Raw genomic sequence first — 25,371 nt, 5'->3', positions numbered from 1 at the left:
AATCTTCCACTACCGCGTAAGATTTCTAACGTCGTAAGGGAGCATTGCACCCATAAGCGAATTTGCCTAATTAATTTACAATTAAATGTTGAATATTTCGCATATGGGATATTACAGTGAGGCTGTGAATCTAGCAGTCACAAAGGAAATTTCTAGCGCCAGTCAGACGGCAAGAAGTATCCATGAAACTCTTCTCTAAGCACGACCAACTTGTAAACCAACCTAAGGGTTCCTTCCAATAAATTTTATGACACCGCGTAGGAGTGGCGATTTGCAGTTTGGTTCTCACGAGAAAAGCACGCGTTGAGGCCTGACCTACTTAGCTAGGACAGAAGGGACAACGACAATAACCGCCAATCCTTGGGAGGAAGTGGAAGTACCCACGTTTGGAAGAGCGCGAAAGTCTCAGCCAATCAGAAAATTCTAAATTTGAATGAACTGTCACAGCGGGAAATCTACAGTCAGTATTTCGCGATCTGAAGCCCGGTGTGGTGGTGAGAAACAGTGTCCTGATTTCTTTATAATATTTGGTGAATTATCAGTGCGAATCTGTGGTTAATTAGTGCCTAATTAATAAAATTTAACTTCACACGGAGGAGTAAGAGGACCTAGAAGAATGAGCTGTCATGGCGGGATGGAGCCATCCACCGGAAGAAAATAACACCAGTGACGCGCGCCGTCGTGTGGATTATCCTGTGATCATTTCCCGCGGCGCAATATCACATGTGAGTCAGCCAAAATTTAGGAAGTTCTGCATATAAATTTTGAAAACTATAACCTACGGATGTACGATAAAGCGCTCCCGAGGACTAGATTATTACGCCACATCCCTTCCACGGAACTATTTTCCAGGTGGTGGGAGGACTCTTTACAAAACCCAGCGACCAGAGGGTTGAACTCTCAGTGTGTGTTTCTTGAACTCTCAGTTGTTGTCTTGAGTATTCTCAGTGTTTTTTGAATTTTCACAGTGATTCTGTAATAGTCTCAGTGTATCTACGTTTGACAGAGTGACAGAGTGTGTCAGCAAATTCATTTAGTCAGCTTTACTTTTGGCTGGTAAGAAAGCGATTAGACACTTGTAGGCATTTTGAGAAAGCCTTGTATTATTTACTTGGGAGAGTAGCATTTCAGAAAATGAACACTTTAACAGACTTTTACTGTAAATGCAGAGAGAACAGGCAAGGGCTACACTTTCAACTTAATTAAACTCACATTACGAGTAGAGAGGAACAAGTCCATGTTTTCAGCATATTTACATAAAAACATCTCTACCCAGCGGGTAGTGTTACATGTGATATCAGCATAAAATTTTCTCCACAACATAAACTGTATTTTAGCTTGTTTCTACCATTCAATAAACTGTTTTAACAAGCGAGATATTTACGGCCAGAAACTAGTAAAGACAGACAGGGAGGAGATTGACTTTCTTCAATGAAGGCCGCAATAGTAAACCTTGAGGAAACAGTTATGTCCCGGTGGGGTTAATGTTCTGTAAGCTGCAGTGTAAACAAAGCTGAGAGACCGGCGAGCAGACCAGCAGGTGATTTCCAGGTAGATAGCGAGGCGACCGTCCAACACAACAGGAGTCTGCAGTGGTATCTTCTAACTTTCACTGGAGTGAGAGAAATGCGAATGTTTTATGCTAATATAAGCGTGTGTCACGCCATGGCAAAAATGTGTCAAATTTGCGTGTGTAAAAATCTGGAATACCACATCAGCTTGAAGATGGAATTCTAATTTCACCATGATCGAGGCCGGAAGGTGAGCCAGCCTGCCTCCATCACACAGGTATGAGCATCGATAAATAATGTAAATAAATATGTAGGACCGTGGCTAATCGATGATCAATGTAGTTTAGAGTATTAGGTAGGATTGTAAATAATTCACGGTTGATTTGTAACTATAAATATTAATAATAATAATAATAATAATAATAATAATAATATAATAATAATAGTAATAATAATAATAATGTTAATGTTGCACTTTCAGCTAGGATTATTTGTGCACTTTGTTTAGGTAGATGTTTGTTTGCGTGTTGTTGGTTTATTTCTGTAGTATGTCACTTAGACAGTTAGGCAGCTATGATATTTGATCTATTGAGTGTAATGCCGTTTTATTATTATTTTCATCATGTTATTAGATCGTTGTTTTTTTTTTGAGTCACATTTTGTTGGAGTTTTGATCTTGTAGATGCCGCCGCGATGATTTCAATGTTTATTTTTGCTATGTTTGCGCATTTCAGTTTGTTTTATTTGTGGAGTCATCCTTCAGATGACCGGTTGTGATTGTACCTATCCCGTGTATTTTGCGACGATTTTTGGTAGACGCGAGTATTTATTTCTGTGTAGTTGCGGTTACGCATGTTTCAATATCTGTGTTTTGAGAGGCAATCTCGTCACTTTTTTTTTAAGAAACAGTGAGTGCCATTGATGAGTCAGCTCTGAGATTTTTGTGATCTACGTTGGTAATGGAAATATGATATTTGGACCATGTCATGAATTGTCGTAAGAAGTCGTAATGCGCACGACAGATATTTTGCCCGCCGGATACGAGCGAGGCCGTATTGTGAGAATGATGAATAATAATGACGTCGAGAATTAATGAGTAAATAGAAATGTGAAATGAAGAATTTAACCACGAGTGTTAAAGGTGTTACGACATGGGTTATGATAGTAGGCAGAAGCCTGTATTTGTTTAAATAATTCCAGGGAAAGTAGATGCTCGGCAAATAATGCTAGCCAGTGTACAATGTGAGCAGAGCGACGAGTCAATGTGTTTTGAATAATCATGTAGAGTCATGGATGCCATGAAATAACAGAAATTTGTCTGTAAAGGTTAAATGGTATCATGTCCAGACATTTATCGTCTGAGGTTACAGATTGCCGTCAAATTCACAATGTTTATATTTTTTGCTGCTCGCAGCGGGGTATATTTTCTGGAGACTCCGATTTTATTTTGCGCACTTCCATCCTTATTAATTTCCAGTAGGCCGCGATGGTGGGATCTAGTTTTGTTTATTTGTTTTTCATTTTGATCGTACTTTTGACCGTTTATTTGTAGGACGTAAGCGTATGTGAATTATTTATATTTGATTTGATGTAAATAGATAGGTGTAGATAGGCTAGTTTTGATTTCTGTATTCTCTTTGTCGGAGCAGTGTTCCTCCGTTAATTAAATGTAATGATGTAAATAAGATTTCAGATGTTAGGTTTATGGATCGTCGATTATGTCACAGTCGAAACTAGAGTAGTGGTATGCTCATACCAGGCATTTAAGTAATTACCAAACTTTCCTTTTAAAATCCACTACATTTTATTTTGAAATGAAGCGATCCTTAAATAAATAAATTGTATAAACTGCCGCAATGAACGAGATAAACAAGATGGCATCTGCCTCCATCTAGTGATGGTACCACAAATGTGAGTTGATAATGAAATGCAGTCAGCGGCAAATTCAATAGAAATTGTAATGTACAAGGATCGCTATCATTTGAAATGTTAATATCAGGCGTTTGGCCTAAATTTCTGTTTAGTTTAAGAAGTCCAGTCTATCACAGGTATGCAAGTGAAGTTTAAAATTTAGATGAGTGGTTGGATACACTCAGAGTGATGTTTCAATAATTTATTTGTTTAATCATGAGGTGGTAAATAAGACAAAGGTTATGTAGGAAATGAAGTGTGATGTTCATGGCTGTTTTTCTTCGAATTATTCCTTATGTGGTACACTTGCTTAGTGCAGTCCATGATTTATTTAAATTTGGGTATTTTACCAAATGAGCCACATGTGTTTAATATTTGACAACTCCTATGAGTCAGTGGATTGATGATGTAACAAATTTAATTAACTTTATTATGATTCAATGACTTTAAAAGTTATTTTGAGAGATATTATTTTCTCCGTAATATAATTCTGTATTTCAAGAAGGTGGTCTTTCTGACCAGAGTTTTAAACTGAGTCATGTTATTTAACTTGAGGACAGTGTCAGCTGAGTTTGGAATAATTTTAATTAAGGTGTTTGACCTTCAGTCAGTTTATTAGGCAGATTACGATTGTTTTATTTAGGCAGATCCTCAATCTTTAATTTTATTAGTCTCACTTATTTCATTTTGTTTACATTTTCACTAGTTCAGTTACGTTCATTTTAGCATTTTGCATTTTATTCAATAAATTAGTCTTTTATTTAAATTTTAATTCAGTCTTGGGTACCGTCATTTTAGTTAGTTTACCCCCTCTTTTCATTTCCTCACTCCTTAATCAGCGGGTGGCCTCTCCGGGGATAACGGACGGGCACGACTGAGGAAGAAGAGTCTACATGCAGCGGTGAGTATTATTTACATGTCATCTATTACAGGAGCAGCCGGCGCACAGAAGAAGGAAGAGATCACCGCAGTTGTTGCCTTGAAAAGGGCACAATAGGGTGGCCAGTTCCTTTCCGCTCCTCCATTCCCTTATACCCCACCAAAAGCTGGTTGTAACCCATCCAAATCTTGACCACGCCAAATGTTGCTTAACTTCGGAGATCTCACGAGATCCGGTGTTTCAATACGGCTATGGCCGTTGGCGATAATGCTATAGATATAATATAAACTGTGCTATGTTCCCTCTATTATCTGCGTACGACGAGAAGTCGTGGCAGCTTGTAGATACGGCTGGAGTAACAAATACTACACTCTTAGTTACAAACATCAGTCACGACAGACAATGCGAGCTCTCTGAATAAATGCGTATTCTTTATCAAACTCTTCATAATACAGTACATACAGTAAATGTGTAACTAATGCAGAATGGCACTACCTGTTTGAAAGAACACGACAGGACCTCATTTCGCAAGAGCCACCGCGAGTGGAACAGATCTTTATTGTCAGGCCTTGAGACTTGAGATAGGCGCATGCGCAGCATCCAAGCTTACCCCTCACACCCCAAACCCCGCATCCAAGCGACATTTCGTCAGACGACCATAGTACAAATACCACAGGGTTTGTTTTGCGGTTATGAAGTAGAGTACGCTTTACGTCGCACCGGCACAGACAGGTCTTATGACGACGATGGAATAGGCCTAGGAGTGGGAAGGAAGCAACTGTGGCTTTAATTAAGGCACATTCCCAGCATTTGCCTGGTGTGGAATTGGAAAACCACGGAAAATCATCTTCAGGGCTGCTGACAGTGGGGTTCGAACCCACTATCTCCCCAATGCAAGCTTATAGCTACGTGACCCAAACCGCGCGCCACTTACCCGGTTTGATGTTATGAAGGTGAGCAAACGACACTTTTGAAGTCACGTTGAATCCTATAATTAGCAGTACAGACCAGGAACGCTTATTTTGTTCTAGTTTTTCCAGGAAAGAATCCTAAAGTCATTATTACTCTACTGGTAACACAGTTTGCTACATGTTCCAGATTGATAAATTTCTAACAGAATTAAAGCAAATGTTGATGATGTTTTTGACAAATACCAATCACTTCTTTGTCTTGGAACTGATAGTTTTGGAGGCTGTAGTGCGAGCTTTGGACGTGGTATATCAGATATAATTAAGTCACAGTCAAGCACTTTAAAAACGTGCACTCTCTGATTTATGCCAAGTTCTTTGGCTTTCATCATCGTCTAGCAAACAGTATTGGTAATATTTAGGTAGTTCTTCCTATGAACCATCTACCAAAAGTTGGACGACCAGCAGGAATAAATCAGATATCTTAATTATTAGGCAAAAGGACAACGACTTTGATAGATGTTAAGCGCACTCGTTGCTACATTAAATGAACTTATGCACGTTGTTTACACCCGTATACTTCTTGAACGTGTCGTATGGGCACCTAGAATTTTCAGAAAATTTATATGTAGTCTATAGTACTTCCTCCAAATGCAGTCGGTTACATTTTGCACAGCGAGCTACAATTTTAGAAGGTCCCTAGTGAGTATTTTCCTTCCCTAGTGCTTACCGTATTTTTGAATTTTTGCAGGAATTTGATAAACATTCATAAACTTTGATACTGACCATAAGGAAACTTTAATTTAATGTTTCTGATTGAGAACATCAAATATCTTTAGGTAGCTCAATCGTAAGAGTAGCGGTGTTTCGTCTCGGTATGGCTTGAGCTTATCAGCGGGAAACCTCGCCTCTCCAAAACACTGGCCAATACACCACTGCAGGTCACCCGACTTCGGGTAATTGTTGAGGGGGTGGCATAACTAACATGAACACAGGCGTGTGAAGTGGGGAACAACTCTTAATGGAAACATTCCTATTTCATAACAATATTCACAAACATAAAAGCGAGAACAATAACAGAGGTTGTTTCTCAAATACATTTTGAACGAGTCTTATGTACGGAGTTTTCAAGACGGTAATATTCACAAGTAAACAGAAAAATAAAACTTGATTCATAAATAAATATTTTGAACGAATGTTTTATGTACGAATGGATGTCCGTTTTTAATCTAATTTCTTTATATAAAACCGTCTACCACCTTCTCCAAATTTTACGCCTTAACAGAATATAAAAACTACCAAACTCCACATTTTAAGGGGACTTAACATCTGGGAAGAGAATTTTAGGAGGGTCAAAATGACACTCTGCCCCCTAAGATAGTTCTTGGTGGGGATTGAAAATGCCTTGCCACCCCCTCCCTTTTCCTTCCCTAGTGTTTACCATAAATTCGAAGCTTTTCAGGGATTTGATAAACTTTGATAAACTTTGATACTGACAAAAAATTAAGTTCCCATAAGGAAAATTTAATTGATTGTTTAAGAAAATTCAATAACTTTAGGTAGCTCAATCGTAAAAGTACCAGTGTTTCGCTCCAGTGTGGTTTGAGCTCATCAATGGGAAACCACGCCTCTCCAAGACTCTGGCTAGTACACCATTGTGAAACTACTTCAAGTACAATGCAGTGCCGATGAACTATGGGATATATGTTTGACACCGTTAGTAAAGTAACAATGATCTTATTAGTTATTTAAGTTAAGTTGCTTTTTAAAGTCGGATATCTCCTTTCTTGAAAGGAGAGCAATGTTTCCCTCCTAAGAGTAACTGGCTTGTATTTATTTGTCTTCTCAGGTTTCGAATTGTGCTTCGCAGCGTGACGTTCGAGAATTTTACCCGCAAAGGGTACCCTCTTCAGAAATCTGACCCCTTCTTCAATGTGTTTACGAATCATACATATAAATCAGTAAGTATTACTTGTATTGTGATACGTTTCGCTGCCAACACCACATATTCATTTTCTATTTAAATTGAAATATTTGTTTGTGTATTTCTTTGGCATTGTTTCCATTCTTAAATTATTTAAATTCATTCGCTAACTGTTTAAATGATCACATTTTTATTTCTCTTAACCTACAGTGTCTTGGAAATAACACTTAATATCCTATATGTAATGGGGGAGTATGGACAGTTAAATAGTTAAGACAGTGTCATCCACTGTATGGGAAGGAAGACAAGTAGCAATTAATCGAGTATCTCATGGTCAGTTGGCTGTGAATCTCTAGTCTATCTTCCAACCCGCAGGTATGAACTGAAATTGCCCGGCTTGTGCACTCTGGGATCTCTGTAAGGCAAACATTACTCTGTAGTTGACGATGAAATATTAACTGTACATTCACAGAGCAAACAACAGCTCAGTTCACTATATAGTGATTTAAATGAGCTTATCTTAGGAATAATCCGTTTCTGTCTAAACAATTTCAAGCAGAAATTCACGGAATTAATGACTACTTCTACCACAGTAGTTTATAACCGTTGCTGTGGTTACAGTAGGAGTTCGAGTGCCTTGTCGTCTGATTTCGATTGTGGCTGTCCCTCTGAATTTCAACGTGAGAACGATATAAAAGTAGTGGCTTGTAAGCTGTCTGAAACGACAATTGGATGAGGGACACTCACTCACTCCGTGGTACCCGGCCTTGTCTCTGTCGAGCAGTTGGCCAAGACCTCGGGAAGTCTTTATTTCCCGACAATTTACTCTCTTTCTGATGAGAAAATTTTAAAGCTGATATGTCATTAAAAAGGATAACTAATCTGCCTCCCACAGAAGAATAGAAAGAAATGATTCTTACTCTTAGTAAACTCGACTTTAAGGCGACACTCCGGAGATAAAAGTCGATATTTTGGTGAATTTTTTAATGACTGAAATTTAAAACATTTTGATTTTTTTTTCACGAAGTTATTCCGATGAATTCAAACAATTTATCACTGCAATGATGCTTTGTTTGCAATTGCAATTTTACATTTAAATCCCATTTTCTCCCATGAAATTCTGCCAAATGTAACAGAATTTGTATGGTATGTGTCACAGCTATAATAAGAAACCTGCGTATGACCGGGCGAGTTGGTCGTACGGTAGGGAGCGCGCGGCTGTGAGCTTGCATCCGGGAGATAGTGGATCGGCAGTCCTCAAGATGGTTTTCCGTGGTTTTCCATTTTCACACCAGTCAAATGCTGGGGCTGTACCTTAATTGAGGCCACGGACGCTTCCTTCCAATTCCTAGGCCTTTCCTATCCCATCCTCGCCATAAGACCTATCTGTGTCGGTGCGACGTAAAGCCATTAGCAAACAAAAAAACCTGCATATGGAATTTTTGATTGCAGAATATTTTCAAGTAGTAAGGAATTTTAAGTACAAAATTTTAGAACTTAAAAATTACACAAACTTTAGTACGATATGCTTCCTTATATAAACTATGTACAGAAAAGTCGATACCTGTGTTGTGTTTGAGTCATCAGTCCATAGAGTGGTTTGATGCAGCTCTCCATGCCACCCTATCCTGTGCTAACCTTTTCATTTCTACGTAACTATTGCATCCTACATCTGCTCTACTTTGCTTGTCATATTCATACCTTGGTCTACCCCTACCGTTCTTACCACCTACACTTCCTTCAAAAACCAACTGAACAAGTCCTGGGTGTCTCAAGATGTGTCCTATCATTCTCTCTCTTCTTCTCGTCAAATTTAGCCAAATCGATCTCCTCTCACCAGTTCGATTCAGTATCTCTTCATTCGTGATTCGATCTATCCATCTCACGTTCAGCATTCTTCTGTAACACCACATTTCAAAAGCTTCTATTCACTTTCTTTATGAGCTAGTTATCGTCCATGTTTCACTTCTATACAATGCCACGCTCCACACGAAAGTCTTCAAAAACATATTTCTAATTCCGATATGAATGTTTGAAGTGAGCAAATTTCGTTTCTTAAAAAAGCTCTTCCTTGCTTGTGCTAGTCTGCATTTTATGTCCTCCTTACTTCTGCCATCGTTAGTTATTTTACTACCCAAGTAACAATATTCATCTACTGTACTTCCTTTAAGACTTCATTTCCTAATCTAATATTTCCTACATCACCTGCCTTCGTTCGACTGCACTCCATTACATTGGTTTTGGAATTATTTATTTTCATCTTGTACTCCTTACCCAAGACTTCATCCATACCATTCAGCAACTTCTCGAGGTATTCTGCAGTCTCAGATAAAATAATATCATCGGCAAATCTCAACGTTTTGATTTCCTCTCCTTGGACTGTGATTCCCTTTCCAAATTTCTCTTTGATTTCCTTTACTGCCTGTTCTATGTAAACATTGAAAAGGAGAGGGGAAAAACTGCAGCCTTGCCTCACTCCTTTCTGGATTGCTGTTTCTTTTTCAAAGCATTCGATTCTTATCACTACAGACTGATTTTGATACAGATTGTAGATGATTCTTCGTTCTCGGTATCTGATCCCTATCATCTTCAGAATCATAAATAGCTTGGTCCAATCAACATTATCGAATGCCTTTTCTAGATCTACGAATGCCATGTACGTGGGCTTGTCCTTCTAAATTCGATCCTCTAAGATCAGACGTAATGTCAGGATTGCTTCACGTGTTCCTGCATTTCTTCTGAAGCCAAATTGATCTTCTCCCAACTCGGCTTCAACTTGTTCTTCCATTCTTCTGTAAATAATACGTGTTAAAATTTTGCAGGCATGAGATACTAAACTAATGGTGCGGTAGTTTTCACACCTGTCAGCACCGGCTTTCTTGGGAATTGGTATAACAACATTCTGCCGAAAATCGGATGGGACTTCTCCTGTCTCATACATCTTGCACACTAAATGAAGTAACCTTGCCATGCTGGTTTCTCCTAAGGCAGTCAGTAATTCAGAGGGAATGTCATCAATTCCAGGTGCCTTGTTCCTATTTAGGTCACTCACAGCTCTGTAAAACTCTGACCTCAAAATTGGTTCTATATGCTGCGGAATGTCTCGCCATGAACAAAAAGGGCATGATGGAGAAATTGGAGGCCAAGGAAAGAAAGATTTTGAGAAAAATCTTAGGTCCAGTCAAAGACAGCGGCGAGTTTAGGAGACGGCACAACCAGGAGTTGTACTCGCATGTGGAGAAAATAACTGATGTGATGCGAAAAAGGAGGATTACTTTTTATGGACACATGGCCCGAATGAATTCAACACGGTTAACCAATCGCATTTTCACTTTCCTCCAAGAGAAAAAGGCAAAGGGGGCATGGTTCAGTAAGGTACAGAAAGATCTACAGGAGATTGGGATCTCATTTGAAGATATCCAGGAGCGTGTCCCACTTAAGAAAAAACTCCAAGAACATCAGAGTTTCCTACCAAAGCCGATGAAAACTGGAAAAGCATGGACGGAAGAACGAAAGGAGCAACACCGTATACGAATGAAGGAGTACTGGACCAACATTAAAGCTCAAGGGAAACAGTTGAAATGACGTGGTCCCTAGTTGGCCGAAACGAAACAAGAAGAAGAACTACTCAGTCTCATATTAGGTGACGACCGCTGCACGAGGGAGAGAATCAAACACTGTCGCAGAGTTTCTTAGGTGTATTGCTGCGCCGTGATCCTTCTCGATGGGGAGGTATGACGCTCTGTAATGAAATGTAGATCACTCTGGTAGCCAGGATGTCTCCAGAATCGAATTCGGCGGTGGTCTTTATCCACATAAAACCATGATTCGTCACTGAAAATCACTCGTCACCAATCCATACGCTGTCATTCTGCCTGTTCCTAGAAAAGTTTAAGCGTGCTCAGAGGAGCTCAGGTAATGATAGATATCGTAAGAGATGCCGTGGTGGCTGATCCTGTTCTATTAGCCGCTTGGATATGGCACTTGAGAACACAGGATTACCTCCTGCTCCCGTGACATGTCTTTGGTTGATTCACAGCGACGCCTGTGGACTGATTTTAGCCTGCCGCACGGTGAAATGATCGTCCCTTCTAGTGGTCCGCCGGGCTTGCCGTATCTTCCAAACTGAGAACTAAACTTCAGTTTTGCATGTTTAATTATTCTCCATTCAATTGTTAGGACATAGTAGCTCAACAAGATCTCAGGGATGACCACGAACAAACCACACACGCAAAAGGAGATTTAGAGAGAGAGGTAACATATTATCAGTACATCGCTATCATATGACTTCGCTTGCCAAATACAATTCATCTGAGATGAGAGTTGCATCAATTACGTCATTTTGTTCTCTCCGCCAGCTGCACTAACATAGTGTATCCTTGTATTTGAGAAAGTATCCACATATCTCGATTTATCATTTAAAATAGAAGCAGTGTGGAAACTACACATAAAGTCATAGTGTGCAACGATATTATCACAGCAGCCTTAAACAGGTTAGTCTGTGCTTTATCTACATAAATATAGAAGAAAAGCCACTATTCCCATGTCACGTCGTCTTCAGCTTACTTGTATGTATCCTCAGAGATAAAGGTAAGGGTTATTCTGCCCGAAGGCAGGTCCGAACCTCCGCAGAGGTGTTCCTGAGCCGGAGTTTACATGCGGTAAACTGGCCAGTTCCTTTCCGCTCCTCCATTCCCTTACCCCCACCCCCCACCAACAGCGCGTGGGAACCCATCCAACTCCTGACCAAGCCCAATGTTGCTTAACTTCGGAGATCTCACGGGATCCGATGTTTCAACACGGCTACGGCCGTTGGCTCCTCAGAGATAGAAAAGACATAAATACGAAACTAAATAATCATTAACCGCAAATTAATTTGTTTCATTGGTCTTTAAATTTTTTTTGAATACTGAAAACTTATGGTAGCATTGGAAAACACAGAGGGAACTGAATAGTTACACGATAATGTACTCATTTAGTGCATATTAAAGAAGTGGAAATGTAAAATTATATATACTACTACCTGATGTACCTGTGCTTCGCTACGGGATTCTCAGAAGACTAACTTTGTGGTTTTCCTAACCGAAGTTAACATAGGTCATTACAAAAACGTCAGTAGGAATGTAGCGATTAAAAGCAATGTTATCATGTATAAAATACTCGATCAAATGAAAAACTGCACATTTTCTCACTTTTAACGAACAGTACTACGGTGCCGATCTAACAGTCCAAAGATCCAGAGCTGGAATGATTAGGCCGCAGACAGTCGTGAACACTCCTCTGTCATTATTCAGTTAAATATGCACACTACTCATTCCAATAACTGCCTCAGAGTAGGGATTTAATGCTATGATGAACCAGTGTGTTACGTACCAGTAGTATAAGAAAATTTATGAACTAGAGGAATGGCATGCTAAAGAAGAAAGTTATCTAACTCGCTAACTACTTCCCGGCAATATTCACGCAGGCTGTTACACTCGGTACGACCGGGCAAATTGGCGGTGTGATTAGGGGTGCGCAGCTGTGAGCTTGCATCCGGGGAATAGTGGGTTCGAACCCGACTTTCAGCAGCCCTGAAAATGGTATTCGGCGGTTTCCTATTTTTACACCAGGCATATGCTGGGATGTACCTCAATTAAGGCCAAGGCCGCTTCCTTCACCCTCCTAGCACTTTCCTATCCCATCGTTCACCTTGGGCCTATCTGTGTCGGTGCGAAGTAAAGCAAATTTAAAAAAAAAGTACTCGGTAAGCAGCAGCAATCCAATCCATCGGAGATGAGTGGCAACAGAAGACACAAAGCACATAACAACAAACAATGATCAATGTAGTGTTATTGTTGATCAATTATGAGCTTTCTAAATTGTAGGCCTTCACACTTTGCTTTCTTTCGACCGTGATAATAGGGCACTTTATAAAATTACTTACATCGTGGACTCTAGTTCCTTATTCTCCGACTTTACATACCGATTTTCATTAAATTATGTGTACCAATTTTCTCGTGACTCGGCGCTGATGTGAACTTTGTAACAAATATCCAAATTCATGAATATCTCTGTGATCATAGCCGGTAAGGTAACAATGTATAAGACATAAATGATCGGCAATTTAATACTATATAACTTAAGTTATGTAGTATTAAAAATACGACCAATAATAGCATAAATATTTGAGAATTATATTTTAGTCCCTCTCCTAAACTACCATTTTACTCAGCGTGAATACAATTATTTATATCCTAGATTGTAGGAACTTATTCCCCACATTGCGTACCGATTTTCATTCAATTCTCTTTAGCCGTTTTCTCGTGGTCCGTGTACATACATACATACATACATACATACATACATACATACATACATACGTACGTACATAATACATACATACAGACAGACAGACAGGCAGACAGACAGACAGACATTACGGAAAATTAAAAACTGCATTTCCTTGTTACTGTATACATAACTGATACAGAAATACCATTCTTTTTTAAAATTCTGAGCACTGTACAGATAAAATTTTTATTATATATATAGATGTTTACTGGAGTTTTATATGTGTTACCTGAGGTGATAAAGATGTGGAGTAGGTGGGTGCCTTACCCTTTCAGGAAGATGGTATGTTTAAAAACGAGACTAGCAACTAGCAGATATATATACGGCCCTGCGAGTCACTCAGCGTACACCAAATGTGTGTCAGATTCGTTCCTGACGCTAAAGAGGCTAGATATAGAAGAAACCATTCTATCCCACCGAGCATAAGTCTCGCTGGACGGAATCCGCTATCTTGCTATGCCTTCTCCATTTTACTCGGTAATGAACGTAGCTTAGGTCTGTAATCCGCATGTCTTCTGTGATGGAGTCCATCCACAGTTTCATTCGTCTTCCACCAGGGTCGAACTGGAGGGCTACTTCTGCCGAAGAACTGCTGAGTTGACGCATGACATGACCATACCATTGGAGCCCTGCCTCTCTCACTTCTTCTACAATTGGGACCACACCTAGAATTCGTCGCACCTCTTCGTTTGTCACATGGTCGTAACGTGTTATGCCGAGGGTACATCGGAGCATTTTCATCTCCATGGTGTGGATGATTTGGTCTTCCTTCCTCGTTATAGGGCGACATTCTGATCCACAGAGAGATACAGGGCGCACAACTTTCTTATACACTTTCGCCTTGGGATATTCGGGAATGTGCTTGTCACAGAAAACGCCGGTAACTTGCCACCACTTGAGCCACGTTACATTTACTCTTCATCTGACATCGTTGGTGGCGTCACTTGCAGATGTTACGTGTGACCAAAGGTGTTTAAACTGCGTGGCCTTCTTCAACTCATGATTGCCAATTCTGATGCTGACATCGGCTTGGAGGCCATGTTCCAGATACTGTACTTTTTTGTATGTGAACCGTAGCCCGTTTTCGGCCAGTATTTCCTTCCAATTCTGTGTCTTGTGTTCTATCTCGAGGCGGGTCTGCAGCAAGAGCATCACATCGTCTGCATATACAAGTAGTAGAGACCAGGAAGGTGGTGCCTGTATATCGACAGTCACCGTATCCATACGGAGTATGAACAGTAGAGACGATAGTTCTGAACCTTGTTGGACGCCGACTGTGGTGTTGAAAGGTGGTAAGATTCCGGCTGGACATCGCACCGCGCTTGTGACGTTGTAGTAGAGTAATTGGACCCAGCTCACAAACACCTTTGGAACTCCATGGCAACGTAGGGCAGCCCAGATGAATTGATGTGGAACACTATGAAAAGGCTTTTCCATGTCTAAAATGCCAAATACAACGTATTCTGCTTTTCTCCGTGCCTTTCCATCATCAAGCGCGTTGGATTGATTGCATTAATCCTGTAACAAAGCCACATTGGTTTGAATAAATGGTAGCAATAATTCTGGTCCCAATGTTCAACACTAGCTCGAATATCTTCAGAGTATGGTATAAAAATCGAATCGGCCAACAGTTGTTACAGTCGCGGACATCTTCCTTACCTTTAGAGACTGTTATAGTGGTATTGGTTGTAAACATATTGGAAGGCTTGTTTCAGATATCATCTGGACGAGGAGAGCGACAAAGAACTCCACTTCACACTCACCAAGGATCTCCCAAATTTCAGGGGCCGGTATATAATCCGGGCCAGTGGCTTTCCCATCCTTCATCATCTTGATGGCTTCCATTACCTCTTCTAGGGCAATTAATGGCGCAGGTCCGCGAATGGGCTCCACCTTGCAGGTGCCAGCATAATAGTCTGACCATCGTTCAAAGATGGCTAGTGGGTGTCGTATAAACGGTTTTGTGATGTTTCTTGATATGCACGACATGCGCTATGCCCTAAGATGAACGATTTCTGTATTGGGCAAGGAGATAAATATTTGTTGCTTCTTCTGACCCACTCAGCTGACTGTAAGAGTCTCTGTCGTGGTGACATCTTGCGGTGGCTACTGCTCTCTTCGCAGACTGTTTCAGTGAGCGATATCGATGAAAATCCAATTCAAGCCGTATGCTCTACAAAGTATTCTCTTTGACTGAATGCTGCTCTTCTTCGTCCCACCACCATGTTTCTTTATCGATGAATTTCCTTTCTCTGCCCCAAAATGTTGGAGGCTACATGGTGTATATGGTTGACAGCATCTTTCCACTGATCTTCCACAGTTTGATTTGGCCTCGCTGTGAATTGGCCAATGCAGATTTCAGTTCGTCCTTATGCACATATACTGTATTTTTCACCATTGGATTCGCTCGGGTTCAGTTCTGGAAGGCATGGTCTCTTTCTTCTTGCTCATTTGTAGGCCAAATACAAGCAAGAAATATTGGAGGTCAATGCTATCATATGGAATCGCTTTGGTATCTCATGTTCTCGACTACCAGAAGTCAATCTGAGTTGCGCAGCCGCCATTGGTAGCTAAATGGTTTGGTCTCTTTTTGAAGAATGTTTTGACCGCAGCCAGATCGTGGGACTGTGCGGAATCTAGTATGCGACATCCATCTTCATCTCGCACACCAGATCCATGACATCCGTGACATCGTAGAGTAGTTATGAAGTTAAAATTAGTAGAAGCCTTTACCTTTTACTTCTATCGGGACGTTCATTTCCTGCACGAGGAAGGCCGCGTTATACTGGTATATCACATGGTGTGAAGAGAGAGAGAGATCGCATTACAAGGACTGCAGCAAAGGTCTATACGAACAATCTACACCCAGTCCTGTCTGCAAAATCTTCAGCCCAGAGGCTGGTTGGGTCCTAAAATTATTATTATTAGAAAGGGCACCCGAATGGGCATTAGGGTTTGCAATATTCACTTATCGACATGGTTCTCTTGTTGCAAGTCTTGATGTGATACCTGTCACACTGTTTGCCACATAAAAAGCAAATACAGTTAACATCTGGATTATGAAAAGACTTCACTGTGCATATCTTGTGGTGAAAACCATGAATGGAAAGACGTGTTATGATATGTCTTTGATCTTGATTTTCTTTGGTCCAGTTTCTCACCAACATGGCATCTGAGGTATAGAAGTCGGGGTCGATTTCCTTTTTCTTTTCTTCCCTTCTGCGTAGGAGTTCATTGTAAGCTCCAGTAGATGGCAGATGGAGCCTCATTCTGAGGTCCTGGATGTAAAAAGTTTCTTTGGCCAGTTCATATACTAGACGTGATGGGGCCGATTTTCCAACTCGTAGAGTACATTTAAGAAAGCGTGCTTTTACTTTCTCTATCCTTTCGAGATCTCTGAGTTTGAGATGGTCCCAAATTAGTTCCAATCCGTAAGACAAGACAGGTGATATTACTGTGTGGAATAACATTATTGCAGTGGATAAAGTGGATAAAGTGGGTCCTAAAATAATACGCCAAAGACTATGTGATTATGAGAAAACCGTGAAAACCAAGGCTATGCCATAATGAGGCGTACAAAACATGATGAGCAGTGAGGCAGTTTTCCGCTTTTTCCTCATGCACTCCATAATACTATCTTTTATGAAAATCGTGGTGCCAAATCCAATTAGGGCCTTGGTCGGTCAAGGCGACTCTTGTCCAGTCAGGTGGACTGTCACGTTGTCAGCTTGACGACAACCTCACCCATATTGCTTAGCTAGCATGAACAAGACTAGGTCTCTACCCCTAGCATCAGACAGCTCTTCAGCTGGTCTCACAAGGCTGAGTAAACCATATTGCAATCGAGAGTTCAAATTTAAAATCCACACGCTGCCTCTATGCCACAGAACTGGCCATAATACCTTGTGCAAGTCTTTTAAAATTAATTTTTAGACGGAGTGATGACATTAGCCTGCTAATCTGTCTTTCATTTTATAGTGCTGCAACGAGTTTGCAATTGTAGAGATACATTTTTATGTGATGTAATTTGTATATCTTATTAGACCGATATGAGGACTTGATTGGATGAAACATAATACTCTATAGTTTATAGCATTCTTTTGTTCAATATTCGAGACTTAATTTGTATTTATGAATTGTTCTCGACCAGCCAGGATGATTTCACTTCTCCACTGTTAGAATGTAGACACTTAAAAATATGGCTAGTCTACAATCCGATATCATCATATGTAGAATGTTTTTCCTTAGGACTTAATGATTTAGAATTTGGTGTTTCACTGATACAATTTAAATCTCAAATATAAAAGAAAAAACTATAAGGAACAACTACAGTACATATGTATTCCTCTTCGTCTTCCACTATCATAACAGTGCATGTTCCGTACTCGAAAATAATTTGCAATACACTGGCGGAAAAAGTATCCAAAAAGCAAGAAATAAGGAATGTAGAATACAGCAATTTCGGCAATATGTTTGTCGAGGTAACGTATTTAATTGATTAAAGGTACAATAATACAGGTTAACATCCGCATGAGAAAAGCCATCGAAAATTTGCCATGCTGGTCCTTTAATAACTGGTGTAATCGCCTGACTGCGAACGTGCATGCTTTGTGTCGTACAGGTGCCGGATATCAGCTTGTGGGATGGAGTCCCATGCCTGTTGCTCTGGGTCGGTGAATACAGGGACGGTTAATGCCGGTGGTGGATGTCGCTGCAGTTATCGTCCAATGGACGTCCCACACGTGCTCTATTGGGGACACATCGGGGGATCGAACAGGCCAAGGCAACTTGTCGACACTCTCTACTGTAGAGTACGTTGAGTTACAACAGCGGCATTGGAACGTGCATTATCCTGTTGGAAAACACCCCCGGGAATGCTGTTCGTGAATGGCAGCACAACAGGTCGAATCACCAGAGGGTTATGCACATCTACAGTCAGGGTGTGTGAGAGAACAGCAAGCGCTGTCATAGAAAGTTGCTCCCCAGGCCAGAACTCCCAGTGTAGGTCCAATGTGTCGACGCCGCAGACAGCTGGAATGCAGGCGCTGACCTGGCCTCCTTCTAACCAACACAGGGCCATCACTGTTACCGAGGAAGAACCGGCTTTCATTGAAAAACACAATGGACCTCTACTGCATCCTCCAATGAGCTCTCGCTTGACACCACTGAAGTCGCAGACGGCGGTGGTTTGAGGTAAGTGGAATGCACGCCGCAGAGCGTCTGGCCCGAAGCTGTTATTCAAGTAACCGATTTCGAACAGTTCGTTGCGTCACTGTGGTTCCAACTGCCGCTCGAATTGCTTCTGCAGACGCAGTCCGCTGCGTCACAGCCACGGCGGTCCTCCCTCTCGGTGGTGCCACGGGGACGTGCGGAGCCTCGTCTTCTTGCGAGCGTACCTTCTCGTGACCACTGCTGCCAGCACGCATGCAAATTGGAGACATTCCTGCCAAGTCGTTCTGCAATAGCATGGAAGGAATATCCACCTTCACATAGTCCTATTATACGGCCTCGTTCAACCGCAGTGAGCTGTTGATACTGGCCTCTTCGTCGTCGAGAAGGCATTCCCGACCCACTCACAGTCACTCCGTCCAATCTCACAGGTAACTAATGCTCTCGCAAAGTACAGGCTGTACTTAAAGCAAACCTGATGTGCAACATCATGGGGCCGCTACTAGTGACACGCTAATGCGATCTGCCGGAAATTTGGACCAACGTCATCTTTCAGATGTGTAAAAATGCCTACCAACGTTCATTAATTTAGCGCAACCCCTTCTCGGTGTTTGGATATTTTTTGCGCCAGTGTAATAGAAAATGTAGATAAAATGCGTTTTGATTTACAATAATGAATAATCCTTCATCAGGGCTCATCCTATGATGCCATGTGGTGTCGACTGAATGAACTTCAAAAAATAAATGCTGCTGATTTCTTGACGCATAGATTAGTCATTAAAGGAAGTAACATTTCTACTAGATACTTTACAAATTATCCCTTTTATGCTAGGTGCTGGAGTTTCTCAAGAAGGAAGGTTACTTGGATGACCAGTCTTCGACCAGTTCAACAAACATTGAAAACCACACGACTCCGGAGTTTCTCGAGACTGATCAGACTTCGACCAGCAGTTCAACAGACACCGAAAACCTCACAACTCTGAAGTTTTTCGGGAATGATCAGACTTCGACCAGCAATTCAACAGTCACCGAAAACCACACGACTCCTGGGTTTTTCGGGACTGATCAGACTTCGACCAGCAATTCAACAGTCACCGAAAACCACACGACTCCTGGGATTTTCGGGACTGATCAGACTTCGACCAACAATTCAGCTAACGCCACGGTTCCACCATGGCTAAAAGGCGTTGAGAACAGAGCCTGCCGATGCTGTAGTACTTAGAAAAAATGCAATAAATTTATTGTGAATAAACTTTCAAGCAGACGTATTTATGCAGTACTGTTATCCTTGCTTCCTTCCCTCTCTATTATGGACTTAAATGAAAGTAAAATGTTGATTATTTAACTGTGATTTTAACAATTTTCGAATTAATCTAGAAACATTTTTCATTGGCTTCCCAAATACCAAGTTGTTTAATGCAGGAACCTCAATAATATTGTTATTTTTGGATCTGAATAGGTAAGGTAAGAATATATCTTAGGCTACATGTATAATGTCATCTCTTTCGAAAAGTAGCCCTCATATCATTCACAATGACTCAACATCAAACTGTAAGATTTCAGAGTAATAATTTCTCAAACATAGGAGAGCAAAAACTGATGTGAATAAGTACTGGGCAATGTATGAGAATGATATGTATCAAGCATTTTTCTAATACATCTTTTCCGCACAGTTTAAGGAAATAGACTTAGACCTATGGGTATCTTGATAATATCCATCCTTTCTCCATTAAAGAATGAGGATTTGAGGTAAAAATACCTTTTAACTAACCACCCTCATGGCACTACAGCCCTTGAAGGGCCTTGGTCTACCAACCGACCGCTGCTCAGCCCGAAGGCCTGCAGATTACGAGGCGTCGTTAGGTCAGCACGACGAATATTATCTGCCATTATTCTTGGCTTTCTAGACCGGGGCCGCTATCTCACCGTCAGACAGCTCCTCAATTCCAATCACGTAGGCTGAGTGGACCTCGAACCAGCCCTCAGGTCCAGGTAAAAATTCCTGATCTGGCCGGAGATCGAACCCGGGGCCGCCGAGTAAGAAGCAGGCACGCTAACTCTACATTATGGGGCCGGCACAACTTATAACTAGCACACGATTAAATTGGACACTAGAAGATCCGCTCTACTCTGCGGCATTGTTATTAATAGGCCAGATAACGTGTCCTGAGATAAAATTTCTCCATGCTCTTTTTGAACTTTATTTTTAGGTTTAGTACTACCTATTAAGTCCTCGTCTGTGGTGTAGTGGTTAGTGTGATTATCTGCCACCCCCGGAGGCCAGGGTTCAATTCCCGGCTCTGTCACGAAATTTGAAAAGTGGTACGAGGGCTGGATCGGGGTCCACTCAGCCTCGGGAGGTCAACTGAGTAGAGGCGGGTTCGATTCCCACCTCAGCCATCCTGGATGTGGTTTTCCGTTGTTTCCCACTTCTCTCCAGGTAAATGCCGGGATGGTACCTAACTTAAGGCCACGGCCGACTCCTTCCCTCTTCCTTGTCTATCCCTTTCAATCTTCCCATCCTCCCGCAAGGCCCCTGTTCAACATATAAGCTGAAGCCGTCTGGGCGAGGTGCTGGTCATTCCTCGCAGTTGTATCCCCCGACCCAATGTCTCACCCTCCAGCACACTACCCTTGAGGGCTTGCTGAGTCCGAGGGAAAAACCAACCCTGGAGGGTAAGCTGATTAAGAAAGAAAGATTACCTATTAATTATCTATGAGGTGAAATTTTGTATGTTTCGTAATTGTGACGTTGGTTGATATTTCACGAACAGTTTTTTAAAATTATTTTACGTCCCATCGCACCGACACATTATGGCGACGATGGGAAAATGCTAACAGTGGGAAGTAAGCGCCCGTGGCATTAATTAAAGCTACAGTCTGGCGTGAAAATAGGAAACCATGGGAAAACCACCTTCATAGCTGCCGACAGTGGGGTTGGAACCCACTATCTCCAGAATACAAGCTGACAGCTACGTGGCCCAAAATCGCGCAGCCACTCGAACAATTTTTAAGCTTTAGAGTTTTTATTGTGTGTTTATTTTAAAGTTTTAGTTCTAGATTGTTTTGTTTCACGTGAAACTTTGTCCTTGTGGCAGCCAAAATTGCCTGGGAAGTCACTGATCCTTTCAAATAATAAAAATAGGTGATAACTTTATGGTTCACATCTATGGTGTAGTGGTTGGTGTGATTAGGTGCCACCCCTGGAGGCCCGGGTTCGATTCCCGGCTCTGCCACGAAATTTGAAAACTGGAACGAGGGCTGGAAAGGGGTCCACTCAGCCTCGGCAGGTCAACTGAGTAGAGGTGGATTCGATTCCCACCTCAGCCATTCTGGAAGTGGTTTTCCGTGGTTTCCCACTTCTCCTCCTGGCAAATGTCGGGATGGTACCTAACTTAAGGCCACGGCCGCTTCCTTCCCATCCCTCCCACAAGGCCCCTGTTCAGCGTAGCAGGTGAGGCCGCCTGAGCGAGGTACTGGTCATTCTCCTCAGTTGTATCCCCAGACCCAATGTCTCACGCTCCAGGACACTGCCCTTGAGGCGGTAGAGGTGGGATCCCTCGCTGAGTCCGAGGGAAAAACCAACCCTGGAGGGTAAACGGATTAAGAAAGGAAGAAGATAACTCTATTTATGTATTTATACATCGCGCCATAGATATGATGTACATGATTCCAGCTCTCATTGGGACTATCCTAATCAGCCTATAGGACCAAAAAACTGTGGATTTAGTTCTGATCTCGGTCATTTTGGACATTTCTATTTACACCACTTACGAACCGCATGCCGATGGAGGCTGGATGTCAATAGACGGTCCATAAACAAGTACAAGAAGCCGGGCTCTATTTCAGAAAAGCTGCAGCCAAAGAGTTTCTCTCCGATGATCAGACGGTCCATCGGTGCGCCTTTAACGACATGGAGTTAAATCGTAAATGGGATCATGTGATTTTCTCTGACGAGAATACTTTCAGTTTAGCGAAGGCCGTGCCTGTTCATTTTTAGAGGCCCGGGGGAGCCCAATAAAACAAAGATATAGCCTAGTACTCACGCAGTATCCGCGTATACGTGTCGTGTTGGGATTGGATACCGTCTGATGGAGTTGGAGTGCTTCATCGGATAGATGACCGTCTCACATAGGGCCAATATTCTGAAGAACATTATTGTTCCGAGTGTGGGAGGTAATATAGACAACTCCTCAATGCGTCGTTTCAAGAGCTGGTTTTCTGACCAGCGCTCCATTGAACTGCTCAAATGGGTCCTATGAGCTCCTCACTTAAACCCCATTGAATATGTACGGGCAAGGTGGAAACGCTATGTAAAGAAACGCTGGCCTCACCCTCTCCAGCGTTCGCATGCTGCTTTGCGGGGCTTTACTTTGGACTTTTGGGAGGGAATCGCCCTCGACGAGGAATACTTTAGGAAGCTTGTTGAGTAACAGCCACCTCGGCTCGGACAAGTTGTTCCAGCCGATGGATACTGGACGAGGTATTGAGTCATGTCTAAAGTAGCCGGGCTAAGTGGCTCGGGCGGTTGAAGCGCTGGCCTTCTGAACCCAACTAGATAAGTTCGATCCTGGCTCAGTCCTGCGGTATATTGAGGTGAAAAACTCCTGAGGGAAAAAATTCCGGCACCTCGGCATTTCCACAATCCATAAGAGTATATAGTGGGACCTAAAGCAAGCAACATTGATTGATCTTTTTTCAGGATTAACATAATTGAAAGCAAAATACCATACTTGGTAATGAATAGAAATACTCGCTAAAAACACGTTAAAAGTTAGAAAAAGTAAGTAGTGCGTAGAGTAGAACTCCAATCGTAGGTTTTGCCTCGACAGACAGGTACGGTTCCTCGGAGGTACCTGGCACTCGCATGAATAGGTTAAATGTTGTAAGGCTACATTGTGCATGCACCTCTTTAACACTCCTTCAAGAGGCCATTGATAATAAACTACGTCCCCATTGCAAGCATTCGGAGTGGAAATGCTAAGCCTGTGAGTAAGATGGAGTTATAGTCAAGTAAAGTAAGATCCGGTGTTTCTATTAGAACCCCGGATCTCCAGATTGATAAGCAAGGACTTTTCTCCTATTCTATGACGGGCACGCCGTGAAGTGCTTCACTTGCCAGGCCTGTCCCTCACTTCTCTTATGTATTAACAGTTATAACAGTTCCTCGTCCAATCCATTGTATTATGTTACTATGATATGTGGACAGTTGCATGGTGTACTGACAGAGTCGTACTCCGTCAGGAACCTTCCCTTTAACAGTAAGTGTGTTGCATCGCTGACCGCCTTAACAGAGGAGGATGATACCCGATACAGGACTTTAAAAGTCCTCATGCGTCAATTGCCTATTGTTCAACTGCACATCACGCACTCATACATGCATCTTGCGTACTGACAATTATGCCTTTCAGTGTTCAGTCTGCAATCGTCTTTCAATTAACTAAGAAACTCCACAATCGTCTATTTGCAACAAGCTCTCTGACCTCATTCATTTTCATATCTCTTACCTTTAGCTCATAAAAAATTCAGTCTAACCATCGTCGGCTTGATCTCCCTCCATGGCTGAGTCCACTATTATCCGAGGTAACCTATCCTTCTGCATTTGTCTCATATGATCCACCACCGACACCGGCTTATACGTACAACTTCAGCTATTTACTATTGTAGACCAGTTGTCACTCGAAAATGAAATTCAATTCAAATACAAATGTAAATAGAAATCCTTGCACCTTCAAAAGTATCCTCTCATAAATGTCTAAAATTGTATGGCAAGAAAAGTAATTGATTGGAATAGGGGAGAGTCCTACAGTACCCGCCATTGCTGGTTCTCGTTTTAGGTGCTATATGGCAGTAGCTTACAGGTGGCATGTGAAGGATGCTCCATTCCCATGTGCCACACTTTGGGGGGTTTCGTTTAGCGTTAAGTCTTGTGTGAGATGTGAGTGTTGTACGTTGGCCAGCTTGCGACTGCGCGTGAAAAGTTATTTTCAAGCCCCGGGTACTCCATTTCTAGGTAAGTTGTTGATTTTGTTTTTACTTATATATTATATACTTTCTTTGAGGATACCATAGCTGGTAAGAGTTTTACGACATCGTCTATTAAACAATATCCAGTTGGTGAAGTTCCTTCACGTGAGTTTCGTACAGTACCGGCCAACCATATGTCTTCCAGTACCGGCCAATAGGACCTTTAAAGAAATAAAATTATACCCACTTATCACTTTCCAGTGTGAAATGACCGAGAAAAAAGGTAAAAGAAAGTGAAAGTGGACCGAGGACGGTATGAAGATAGCACTAAACTAAATTATTTCTTATCAGATGTAAGGCTTTCCAGACGTTTGCTCTATTAACCAGCGTTTCGTCTTAGGTCTGACACTAGCAGTGGTTAATAGAGCAAACGCCTGAAAAGCCTTACATCTGATATGTTTTGACATGCTCTATTGGTGAAAAATATCTAATTCCCTCCATAGGAATTTAGAATTTTCAATTCGGAATTGCTAGGCGGGCAATAATTCCATTGTGGAGATTTATCTTCCGTATGCAGTTATCAAACCGTGCCTCTTATATAGGCTTCTGATAAGCTCACTTGCATACACTCAGCGTCAGTGGGTAGGGTCTGACACATCCCACTCTGACGGGTCTAGTGTCAGACCTAAGACGAAACGCTGGTTAATAGAGTAAACGCCTGAAAAGCCTTACATCTGATATGTTTTGACATGCTCTATTGGTGAAAAA

General features: G+C 41.7%; 1 protein-coding gene across 1 annotated transcript in view; it reads left to right on the top strand.

The window, feature by feature from the left end:
- Positions 1-19,858, top strand: part of LOC136863423 (uncharacterized) — a 56,283-nt gene extending 36,425 nt beyond the window's left edge. The window contains exons 3-4 of the mRNA XM_068225957.1: positions 7,060-7,171; positions 19,469-19,858. Of these exons, the coding sequence (XP_068082058.1) occupies positions 7,060-7,171; positions 19,469-19,858 (502 nt within the window). The remainder of the gene's footprint in view (positions 1-7,059; positions 7,172-19,468) is intronic.
- Positions 19,859-25,371: the final 5,513 nt, after the last annotated feature.

Source organism: Anabrus simplex, chromosome 1 (assembly GCF_040414725.1).
Source record: "Anabrus simplex isolate iqAnaSimp1 chromosome 1, ASM4041472v1, whole genome shotgun sequence".
Classification (NCBI taxonomy): Eukaryota; Metazoa; Arthropoda; class Insecta; order Orthoptera; family Tettigoniidae; genus Anabrus; species Anabrus simplex.
Note: the sequence above shows the minus strand (reverse complement) of the source record. Positions and strands in the feature narration are given on the sequence as shown.